Source organism: Schistocerca gregaria, chromosome 5 (genome assembly GCF_023897955.1).
Source record: "Schistocerca gregaria isolate iqSchGreg1 chromosome 5, iqSchGreg1.2, whole genome shotgun sequence".
Lineage (NCBI taxonomy): Eukaryota > Metazoa > Arthropoda > Insecta > Orthoptera > Acrididae > Schistocerca > Schistocerca gregaria.
In genome coordinates this window covers 237,102,653-237,114,114 of record NC_064924.1, presented here as the reverse complement: position 1 = coordinate 237,114,114, position 11,462 = coordinate 237,102,653, and the positions used below count along the sequence as shown (strand labels likewise).

The following is an 11,462-nucleotide window of genomic DNA, read 5'->3' as shown; positions in this document are numbered from 1 at the left end:
GTCTCTGGTACGAATAATAAATGTCTAAGCTTCTTTATATTTTAGACAAAAGGCAGCCAAAGAGAATGACGCTTGCTACACTTCTGGACTGATTTCCCCAGCTGCAGTTATATGCACTTACCTCCCTTGGCTTCTCAGTGCCTAACTTATTTTCATGTATTTTAAGGCCATCATATATGAAGCATACTACTAAATATTCGTTCTTTCATTTTTGTCCTACTTTTAGATAAAAATCCACCATTAACTTGGGATTTGCAACCATTTATATTGTTAATGTATAGACTTTCATGAGCTCTAAAATACTTTTGTTTAATTTTAAATAATTTTTGTTATTCTGAATGAGATACTTTCGTTATAAGTTACACGGTTTTGTTAATGTCATTATCTGAATTTCCAACCAGCTTTGATCTGGAACAAAACATAGATTATTGACTTTAAATATATTCAGATTCTACTTCATCGCTGTAGTAATAATAACCTTTCTAAACACTAATTTTTGTTATTTCGATATTCTTCCAATTATACTAATCTGTAGACTGATGAACATAGTGTACACAGCAACAGGCTTGAGGCACGTGAACCTACATATAAAAAAAGCAAAAATCAATTGTTTTGTGCAGTGAAAGAGCTGTAACTTTAGTCTCCATTTGTAGGTAATTTTATTAATCTCCAGGTTCAGTGTGACAGAAAATAGTTTTATATAAGAGCACTGTATCATTTTAGTAAGTACGAAATCGAACATATTTAATGCTGTTTCTGTCTCAGACGCACACCAACTGGATTTTTATTTCTTTTAGTAACAAGAAAAAGGGTAAAAAATCAAGACAGTAACATGTCATCCCTGAGGGATTACACTGACAGAAATGGAAAGTGTTACAACATGTGCAGAGTGTGTGAACACTACTAAGCTGATACTCTGGTATTTCAACCCTGTGGGAAATATTGATTAAAAATTCAGCCTTATGTGAGATTATTCTCAGTGCTCTAAAGCAAGTATTCTACAGGCAAGAAGTAGTGGATGCAATGATGGGTACTGTGTGTGTTTAACGTTACTGGAATTTATCAGGTGGGGCTTGCAAACACAGTATATGCAGAGGATGGGCACACACAGCTTATCACGATGTATTGGACACTGAGAAAAGGTAGAATTGTCGGAATGATGGACAATCGGGCATCATACCAACAGATCACACACTTAGCTGGGTGTAATGCAATGACTGCAGAATAAGTGAAAATGAGACAATAGTATGTTAAGAAGTGTAGGTGCAGGTCCTCATAGGAGAAATACATCATGGTAAGAATGTAGGGTTGTTTGTCCCTAGAATGTAGGGTTGCTTGAATGGGTTTGAAAAATAAATGACAACATTTGGAAACTCTGAAGAAATTACAGGGAATGTATCACCACGAACTGCCACCAGCAGGTTGCTGGAAACTGGGTTGAGGTCTCAAGTTGCCTTGTGTAGTTTACTGCTAACACCATACCACAAACAACGTAGACTTATCCGATTGATACCAACGAGTCTGTAAAAGATTTGGTGGAAGCTCTCAGACAGCAGCTATTCTCAAAAACTATAATTCTCCAGCTCATGGAATTGTGGTGTGGATAGCTACCGAATATGGGCAACAGGGCAGATTTGGTAATCACTGAAAGCAAGCTGAATGCTAATCTGAGGGTGGAAAGAATGGTACACCCTGTTGTCATACTCTTCATGATCAGGTCTCCAAATGGGATATTCCAATGAGACTCCTAATTGCATTTCACACCACAAACACTTTGATAAATCGGTAGACCCTTGACTAGCAGTCCTGTTACCTGATTTTCACCTACAGAGCATGTCTGGGATGCAATGGAAAGAGATACACTTCTAGACTAATCTTCAACCAGCAGTCTTCATGAACTGACACAGCATGTATTTTACGCATGGCTAGAAAATCTTCAATGTATCGCTCAGATGTTGCATGCTTCTATACCAAATGAATACAAGAGTGTATTCATGCCTGTAAGACCTCATACGGAAGTCCATGATGAACATCAGTGTCGAATGGAATCAAAGTTTAATAATTGCTATGTGTGAACATATCCAAATAGTTTGGTAAATATAGGACTGGTGCTTAATGGTGTAGCAATTTCCACTTCTGATAGTGTAGTTGAAGTGAGAGTACAAAACAGTTTTTAAATCTCAGTCTCATGGACACACGCCAACTGCAGTGATTTTTACTTAATTTTTTCCTTGCAATTAAGACTGCAGAAGGAAAAGCAGCATGGGGACCGATATTTAGTGCACCATTGTCGCTGTGTGTGCACATTCCACGTCTGAGAGCACACTACTTGCGCGTGTCGCTGCTGCTGGCGCTCAGCACGGACAAGGAGCTTGGCGACAGCAGTCGCGCCCGCGCCAGCCGCTCCGGCTGCTGCAGCAGGCGCGCCGTGCGCTCCGGGTGTCGCGCCGCCAGTCCGGGCGGCGGTGGCAGCGCTGGCGACAGCCGCAGTTCCACTGGCTCGTGCAGCGCCAGTGCCAGGTGTGGCGCGCACTGCCCCACCACCGGGCGCAGTTCGCGGATCCGCCGTTCGTGGCGCGCGCGGCGCGAATGCAGATCGTGCGGCGGCCCGGGAGAGTGGGGCAACACCGGCGGCGGCCGTAGCTCGGGCATGCGACCGGATGTGGTGGCAGCCTCCGGCGTTTCCGGTCTGTCGTGGATGCTGGGTGGTGGCGGCGACGGTGACTGTGAAGGAGTCCCGCTCTCGCTGTCGCCACATATACTGCGCAAACACCCAAGTTTTATTAATGTGATATACTCCACTTACTGCTGATTTCACAAAACCCACTCTCTTATCTTAGTCGACTACTCATAACTGGCGAGGCTACTGCAGCCCCGCTGGCTTGTTTTACCTGTGCTAAGATTCGTCTCTCACAAGTGGTCGTTTTTGTTTATACGGTAGCATTAGAACTGCATGCGTTGTAAGTGTTGTCTGCTGTGCAATTTGGCACCTGAATGGTGGAAGTGAGGTTACGAGGGCTGTTTACCTTACTCAAAATGAAACTATACTACAGAATTAAAGAATTATCATTAATAGTAGCGGTTACTAATGACCAAAACTAAAATTCGAAGTGCATGCTTTTCAGAAAGCTCATACAGTAATCAATCTTGCGCAGACGCATTGGAGCGGAAGAACAGAAAAAGTAGCTTCCAAATATTACAAAATATCAAAGTAGCCTTGCTCAAGAGAACTATGTACATAAAAACAAACGAAACAAAGTTTGGAATACCCTACCTACAGTCTGTTTACTTCATTTTATGTGTCTTATTTTCCTTCCAGGTGTCAAGTCACATGGAAAAACTGTATTTTCCTTCTCTGATAGAGTCGACTTTGAAACAAAATTCATTAAAAAACGTTTTTCATCCATTTACATTCTTTTTTGTGTACAGTCTAGTTTGTCCAGGTATTGTAAAATCTTTTTGCTTACAGATATTTCGTTTCTCTTGTAGGAGACTGTTGGCAGGTAAGAATCAAATGATCATGCAAGCTTTTAAATGACTAATACCATTGATACCACTGTTTTTAGGACGAGCAATTTATATTGTAAGCACATTTCCTGTGTAAGTTATTTGTAGAGCCATTGTATTTCCCACAGAAATGCAGCCCGAGACTTGCACAGAATAGACTAGAGTGTATAACTACATCAGACCTGTTATGAGACAGAAGATGTGATGGGAACAACAGAATTAAATCAATCGATACAGCAGACTGTTCACTAGTAGTTTTACATATCGGCTGAATCACTCGCTTGAGTGAAACCAGTCTGTAGGAGCAACTGAATGAAAACAGTTGATACAGTCTAGTGCATTCAGTTCTGGGTGGAAACATTCGACGTTTTTGTCATTGTTCAGTCATTATCGATAGCAGCACTCAGCTACTGCCTGTCATTCCTGTCATTGCCATTAGGACACTTGCTTTTTATTGACTGCCAAGAGGTGGCTTCTAGTTTAGTTTTTCACCCATGTTTATTCATAGGCATTTTCTTAGTAGTAAACTCTGTGTCTAGATTAGAAGACTGAAGCGCTCAGTGCTGTGTGAACTGAAGAAATCATTTAGCAGGACAACAAGTGCTCCTCAAGGTACATTCACTGTCATATACAGTACCTGCAAGTACGATTTATATAACAAAACTATGTTCATTAACCTTACTACCAACAAGGAAAGGCAAAAATTGCCCTTGCATTTTTCTTTTATTAAAAAACCATAACAAATAACCTTCTATGTTTATGGGAAATTTTTATGTGTCTTTCACCTTATGAAGAAATATACTGTACTATTACACGATTAAAATTTTAAAAATTGAAATTCAAAATACAACTATTATGCTGAAGGGCATATTTTGTTCTGGGTTGATAGTACCTTTGACCATAATCCAATCTGTGTCTAAGTTTTATTTGAAAAATTTGACATGCAGTAAATACAGAAATTCATTCAAGTTAACTGCTGTTTCTTCAAGTAAATTTATGGCTACTTCTTTATCGCCTTTCTGTACTCTCTCCATTTGTTTATTCATATTCACAAACACCTCCTGATGTAGAATTTATTGCCATCTGTGTAAGAATCATTTAGAATAACCATTTTGTGCACAGGGGGTAAATTTCATCCGTAAATGACAATATACTCTCCAATTGTAGTCTATTTCTTGAAAGACTTCAATATGCAATAACATACATGCATGCTAGTGTTTTAATTTATGTTTTTGAAACTTCTAGTCAAGGAGAAAATGTGTTACTCAGTTCTTAGAACAAAGAGTGGATAGAAATTTTGGATGGTCTATATATTCAAGTAGGGACTTTATGTTTCTAGTTTATATAAACTTTTCATTGTCCAAGTTTTGTCCATTGTTGCTTGTTATTGCTTTTACCAAATTGAAACAGTATAGTAACATATGTATATTTGGACACCCTGTATGTTCCAAAGATTACATTGTTGGTGATAAAATCACTGAGCATTTTTAAACTAATATGGTATGGGAAGCACAATCAACTAAAATAAATACATATTACAAGCCTTCCATGTAACTTAAAATGACTTGTTAGTCCTATAGTTAAATAAATCCACAGGAAATCAATGGATGGTTACAATTATTTTTCACAAAAAAGCCCTACAAGTGACAGTATTTGCTTAAAAAGTAAGTGATTAAGACACAAAAAAGTCGTATCTTATGTTCTTTCTTCACACACATCACAGTTGACCATAGCACCATGAGAACATTAAACATACTAACCCCTTCACAGACCCAGAAGACCATAGCCATGACTACCACGTGGGAGCATGGCTTTGAACTTTTTCTTCGGAAGAAAGGTGGTGTGGTGCCACTCTATGGACTGCCGTTTTGTTTCCAGTTTCAACTGAAGAACCCACGTTTCATCGACAGTTGCGATGCTCGACAAAAAATGGTCACGATCAGCCTCACAAAGAGCAAGCAGCTCCACACAGATGGCTTTTCGTTGCTCTTTATGGTCTTCTGTGAGGCAGAGAGGAACCCAATGGACACACACCATTGAGTACTCTAATTGGTGGATGAGTGTGTCAGCACTAGCAACAGAGATGTCCAGTTGGGCAGCAAGGTGTCGATCACCTCCAATGAAAGCGTTCACATGTTCCAACGTTGCAAGAGTCGCAGCTATGTGTGGCCAGCCGGCATGGTGGAGATCAGATTGGTTTTTGTGAGCTTGATGGGTCATACTGCCAGGTCTCCGTAGTCATTATGCAAGCGCCTATGAATACCTGTGATTGTCTGGTTTTCCGCCAAAAGAAAATCAGTAATAGTTCTCTGCTTGGAACATACCTCCGTTAAAGACGCTTTCTGAAGGCTACATATAGCACCGCAACCTGTCGTAACTTTATGGAACTATAGGGGCTGAAGTGAGAATATTCTTAGATACCCGATCACAAATTTTGTCAACTCAAGTTGGCTGATGGAAAGAAATGTGCTGCAATACTTACTGAATGTCTTTCGCACATTGTCTCTAAAAAGTTGTGTATAGCCAAAAGACTTAAAAGCATGTAAATGAAGTCACTCAAACCTGGAGACTGAGTGAAAACATTCACATAACTAACTGCCTTAACTGACAGAAACTTGTGTCACACGGGTCTCTTCCAGTAAGTGAAACCACTCAAACCCAGAGAGTGAGTGAAAACATTTACATAGGCGATGTGGCGACAGAAACTACAAGAGACATTTCATAAATAATGCAAATTAATTGTTTTTTTACTTACACGCTTAATTTTCAATATCTCTTTACAGTCTACAATATAGTCTCCCTGCTTCTCTATGACTGAATCCCAACTTCTCAGAAGCTCTATTATTCCATCCAGGACACCACTTCCATTCATTTGTCAAATGACTCGGGTAACGGCGACAGAAAACACTTCTAAAGAAAAATAATGACTTTCACGCAAAGGTTTTTTCAACTTCTGGAACAAGTCGAAGTCTGATGGACTCTTGTCCGGGATGTAGAGAGGATGGGGCAACACTTTCCATCCGTATTCTCGCAGTTTTTGGGTTATAACTGCCGATATGCGGGCGAGCATCGTCGTGGAGAATGAGTGGCCCAGCCTTGAACAACTGAAGTCGGGTTTTGCACACATTTCTGCTCATGTTTCGCAGGGAGTTACGACAATACACTGCTTGGCACTTGTTCCACTTGGGACAATATCTCTGATTATTTCTTGGTGGTCGTAAGCAAAAATCATCATTTCCTTGAGCTATGATTGAGCGCGACGAAAGTTCTTTGGACGTGGAGAATCTTAAGCTCTCCCCTCATTGGACTTTGATTTCAACTCCGGCTAAAAGTCTCTAATCCACATTTCATGAATAGCAACAGTTCGACACAAGACTCCTTGACCTTCACAGTCGACTCCTTGTTTGAGCGAGGTTACAATGTCCAGGCGTTTCTACTTCTCTTCAGCAGTCATTGTGGGATCCATCACGCAGAAATTTTTCTCTTCTTCAGATCATGTCAGAATAAGGTATATTGGTATTGAGGGAATTCCCGTGGCTTCAGAGAGTTCCTCACCAATCGGATTGTGATCTTCTTCGAGAGTGTCTGCCATAGTTTCACACTTCGCTCATCTGTTGTCGGTTTTGTCCTTGTGAGTTTGGGATTACCATCTATGCTCATACGACCACAAGCGAAACGATTAACCCAATGTGCAACTGTATTAAACTGACCTCAAATTTCACGTAAGGCGCGATGGATTTCTGTCGGGTTTTTGGTCACGTAAAGTTCGGTCTTGATGTACTACATACGGTATTCAACAGTTACAGTACCCGAATCTCCTGTAGAGTCCATTTCTGCCTTTCGCTAATTTTATGTTAGAGTACGAAGTGATATAGCGAAGAAAAAACATGTGCTTCTTCGTCAAGTTCTCAACTACATCTGACGTAATTTTCATGGTTGTTGCATCAAACAATCGACAACCTGTGCATTATTTACCAGGTGTACCGGTATGAAATGAGGGTTTTTTCTGAAAATGAAACACTAATTTTGAATTGAAAAATAAAAAACATTTTATTCCAAGTACTGACCATTGTCTCATAGCGTGTAGGCTTTCACGGCCGGCATCGTCAGTAGTTAAAACTTCCGGGCTGAGAGGCCGTGGTCGAACAGTAGAACTTCTTCTCCCTGACGTTTCGTTGCCAGCTGCGGACAACATCTTCCGAGGCGAGTCTACGACTGGCTACCAAGCCGCGGGGGTCCTGTATATATAGAGCGGGTAGAGGGCACCACCACTCGTCACGTGATGTCAACAGTAAAACTATTTCTGACTGGCGTCATTACTCTCGATCGAAGGTAATCGATTGTCACATCTTTGATGCAAGGTTGATCGCCATAGATGTTGTCCGCAGCTGGCAACGAAACGTCAGGGAGAAGAAGTTCTACTGTTCGACCACGGCCTCTCAGCCCGGAAGTTTTAACTACTGACGATGCCGGCCGTGAAAGCCTACACGCTATGATTCGACGCCTCTACGGGGAGGACATGTCGGTTATGGTACGACGATTGGAGAGTCTACGTAAGAAGAAGGCTCAGCAGCTGTGTTCGCTCACTTTCTTGCTACGTTGCCGTGACACCGGTACAGTTCCGAAGTTTCTGAAGGTGAGAAGATTGTTCCACTCAGCGCAAGCTACCCGTATTTATGCACGCATGGAACTGGCATTTCTACGAGAACGGATCCATCAAACACGTCGGGGACTAGCGGTAACCAGCAGTCAATTATTAAATCTACATCTATTTATTAGTAATACGATGCAAGTTTGTGACTGGAATAAAGTGGATGGGCTAACATTTAGATCTATGGAACGTACTGCAGAAGTTTCCTCTAATAGGCAGAAGAAAAAGTTTGATAAGCTACAGAGGAATAGACAGGAAACGCCGGTAATAGACAACTCCCGAACGGTTGTAAATTTGTCCGGAAAAGAATTATCGAGGGATGAAATTTCTGTTCTCTCGAAAGGAGGAAACTTTGCAATTACTCCAATGAAGGTTCAAACGGAAGATATTGTAGCTAATATAGAGGCGGGGATTCGGTTGTTACCATCACACACTGCGGATGAAGTTAGGATGGAGACAGCAAGGATATTACGTAAAGCTAAGCCACCTAGCAGTAATTTGTCCCAAGGAGAAAAGAAGGCATTACGGGAGATTAATGAGGACAGGAGTATTATTGTACTTTCCGCTGACAAGGGAAACGCTACAGTGTTGATGAAGAGTGAGGATTACCACAGGGAGATCGACGATCTTTTGGATCCTACCATTTACAGGAAGCTGAACAAAGATCCTACAACTAAAGTGTTGACAGCTACTAACCAACTAATAAAAAAGTCTTCTATTCCTGCAGCAGATAAAAAAGATCTTTGTAAAACAGAAGCATTCCCTCCTATATTATATGGGTTACCTAAGGTACATAAACCAAATGTCCCTCTTAGGCCGATTTTGAGTGCTATAGGATCCCCTACTCAAGAGTTGGCTAGATATCTTGCCTCATTGCTACAACCGTTTATCGGAAAGACTGATCATCATATTAAGAACTCCATGCACTTCATCGAAAAACTGAAGGGGATTACTATAAGCCCCAGTGATATCCTTGTTAGCTTTGATGTTGTATCTTTGTTTACTATGGTTCCGGTGAACGAAACTCTGGCTTACATATCTGACATATTTCCTACTGATATAGTAGCCTTGTTCCGGCACTGCCTATCTACGACTTATTTCCAGTATAATAATGAGTTCTATGAACAAATTGATGGAGTGGCTATGGGTAGCCCCCTAAGTCCAGTCGCTGCTAATATTTTTATGGAATTTTTTGAGCAACAGGCACTTCAGTCAGCCAGAAAAAGTCCTTTGAAGTGGTATCGGTATGTGGACGATACTTTTGTGATATGGAATCACGGAGAAGAGCAACTGAACGAATTTCTGAAGCATGTGAACAGCATTAATACAAAAATTCAATTTACCATGGAGACAGAGAGTAATGGACAGATTAATTTTCTGGACGTTTCAGTAATTAAACGAGCAGATGGTACTCTTGGCCACAAAGTATACAGAAAAGATACGCATACCGACCGTTATCTTCATAAGAGTTCAAATCATCATCCCAGGCAGAAGAGAGGTGTCATCAAAACACTGGTGGACAGGGCCAATAGAATTTGTGAGCCAGCGTATTCACAAGAGGAACTAAATCATTTGCGGACAGTTTTTCGGAAAAATGGATATACTGATAAGGAGATAGATCGTGCACTCCACCCTAGAAAGAAAATGTCCGAAAACATGCAAAAACAACAACCTTCAGCAGGGAAAGTTTTTCTTCCTTACATCCATAATATTACGGACCGTATCGGAAAAGTGCTAGCCAAGTTTAGAATTGAAACAATCTACAGACCAACGAAGAAGATTAGTGAATGTTTAAGATCGGCGAAGGATGCACGACACCCTTTAGCTACTCCGGGTGTTTACAAAATTCCGTTAGTTGTGGGAAAGTTTACATTGGAACAACTAAAAGAAGTATCAATACTCGCCTGACTGAACACAAGAGGAACTGCCGATTGGGACACACGGATAAGTCAGCTGTAGCAGAACATGTTCTCGAAGACGGAGACCATGAGATAAAATTTAGCGAGACAAGCGTGCTAGCTAAGACATCGCATTATCATGCACGTATGTATAGAGAGGCGATAGAGATTTTTAAACACCACAATAATTTTAACAAGAAAGAAGAAGGTTTGAAGTTAGATAAAATATGGCGATCAACCTTGCATCAAAGATGTGACAATCGATTACCTTCGATCGAGAGTAATGACGCCAGTCAGAGATAGTTTTACTGTTGACATCACGTGACGAGTGGTGGTGCCCTCTACCCGCTCTATATATACAGGACTTCCGCGGCTTGGTAGCCAGTCGTAGACTCGCCTCGGAAGATGTTGTCCGCAGCTGGCAACGAAACGTCAGGGAGAAGAAGTTCTACTGTTCGACCACGGCCTCTCAGCCCGGAAGTTTTAACTACTGACCATTGCTTTCTATACATTTTGACCACCTTCCTGGCAATTTGTGGACACCACGCAATAGAAATGTTCGTCTTTTGACCCAATTTTCGACTTCTTCGTGGGAATTGAAGTGTTCCTCAGCCAATGCGTGTCCCATTGATGAAAACAAATGGTAGTCGGAAGGGGCCAAGTCTGGTGAGTAGGGCGGGTGCGGTAGCAGCTCCCAGCCAAGTATTTTGTATCCTGAACCAGTTTTGATTTGTGTGCAGGTGCATTGTCGTGTAAACAAATTACTTTGCCATGTCTTCTGGCCCATTCTGGTCTTTTCGATCAATGTATAGTTCAAATTGATCATTTGTTGTCTGTAGCGATTAGTAGTCACAGTTTCACCGGGTTTTGGAACCTCATGGTACACCACACCTTCCTGATCCCACCAAACACAGAGTATTGTCTTTTTGCCGAATCGACCTGGTTTTGCAGTCGATATTGATGGTTGTCCCGGGTTAATCCATGATTTTCCCCGTTTAGGATTCTTAGAATAAATCCATTTTTCATCGCCAGTAACAATTCGATGCAAAATTGATTATCTTTCATGTCTTTGAAGCAAAATTTGACAAATGGTTTTTCGGTTTTCCATCTGTCTTTCATTCAATTCATGTGGCACCCATTTTCCACACTTTTGGATCTTACCCATAGCTTTCAAACGGTCAGAAATTGTTTGTTGTGCAACGTTTAGCATTGATGCCATTTGCTTCTGACTCAAAGTATCATCTTCATCCAATATTGCTTGCAATTCGGCGTCTTCGAACTTTTTTGGTGCTCTTCCACGTTCTTCATTTCTTGCATCAAAATCATTATTTCGGAACCGTTGAAACCATCTTCTAGATGTTGCTTCTGATAGAGCATGATCACCATATGCTTCGACAAGTATTCGA

General features: G+C 41.1%; 1 protein-coding gene across 1 annotated transcript in view; it reads right to left on the bottom strand.

Annotated features, from left to right (window-relative positions):
* Nucleotides 1-240: 240 nt before the first annotated feature.
* The window catches only part of LOC126273297 (uncharacterized), a 112,453-nt gene continuing 101,231 nt past the window's right edge, over nucleotides 241-11,462 (bottom strand). The window contains exon 8 of the mRNA XM_049976843.1: nucleotides 241-2,761. Within this exon, the coding sequence (XP_049832800.1) occupies nucleotides 2,326-2,761 (436 nt within the window). The 3' untranslated portion in view covers nucleotides 241-2,325. The remainder of the gene's footprint in view (nucleotides 2,762-11,462) is intronic.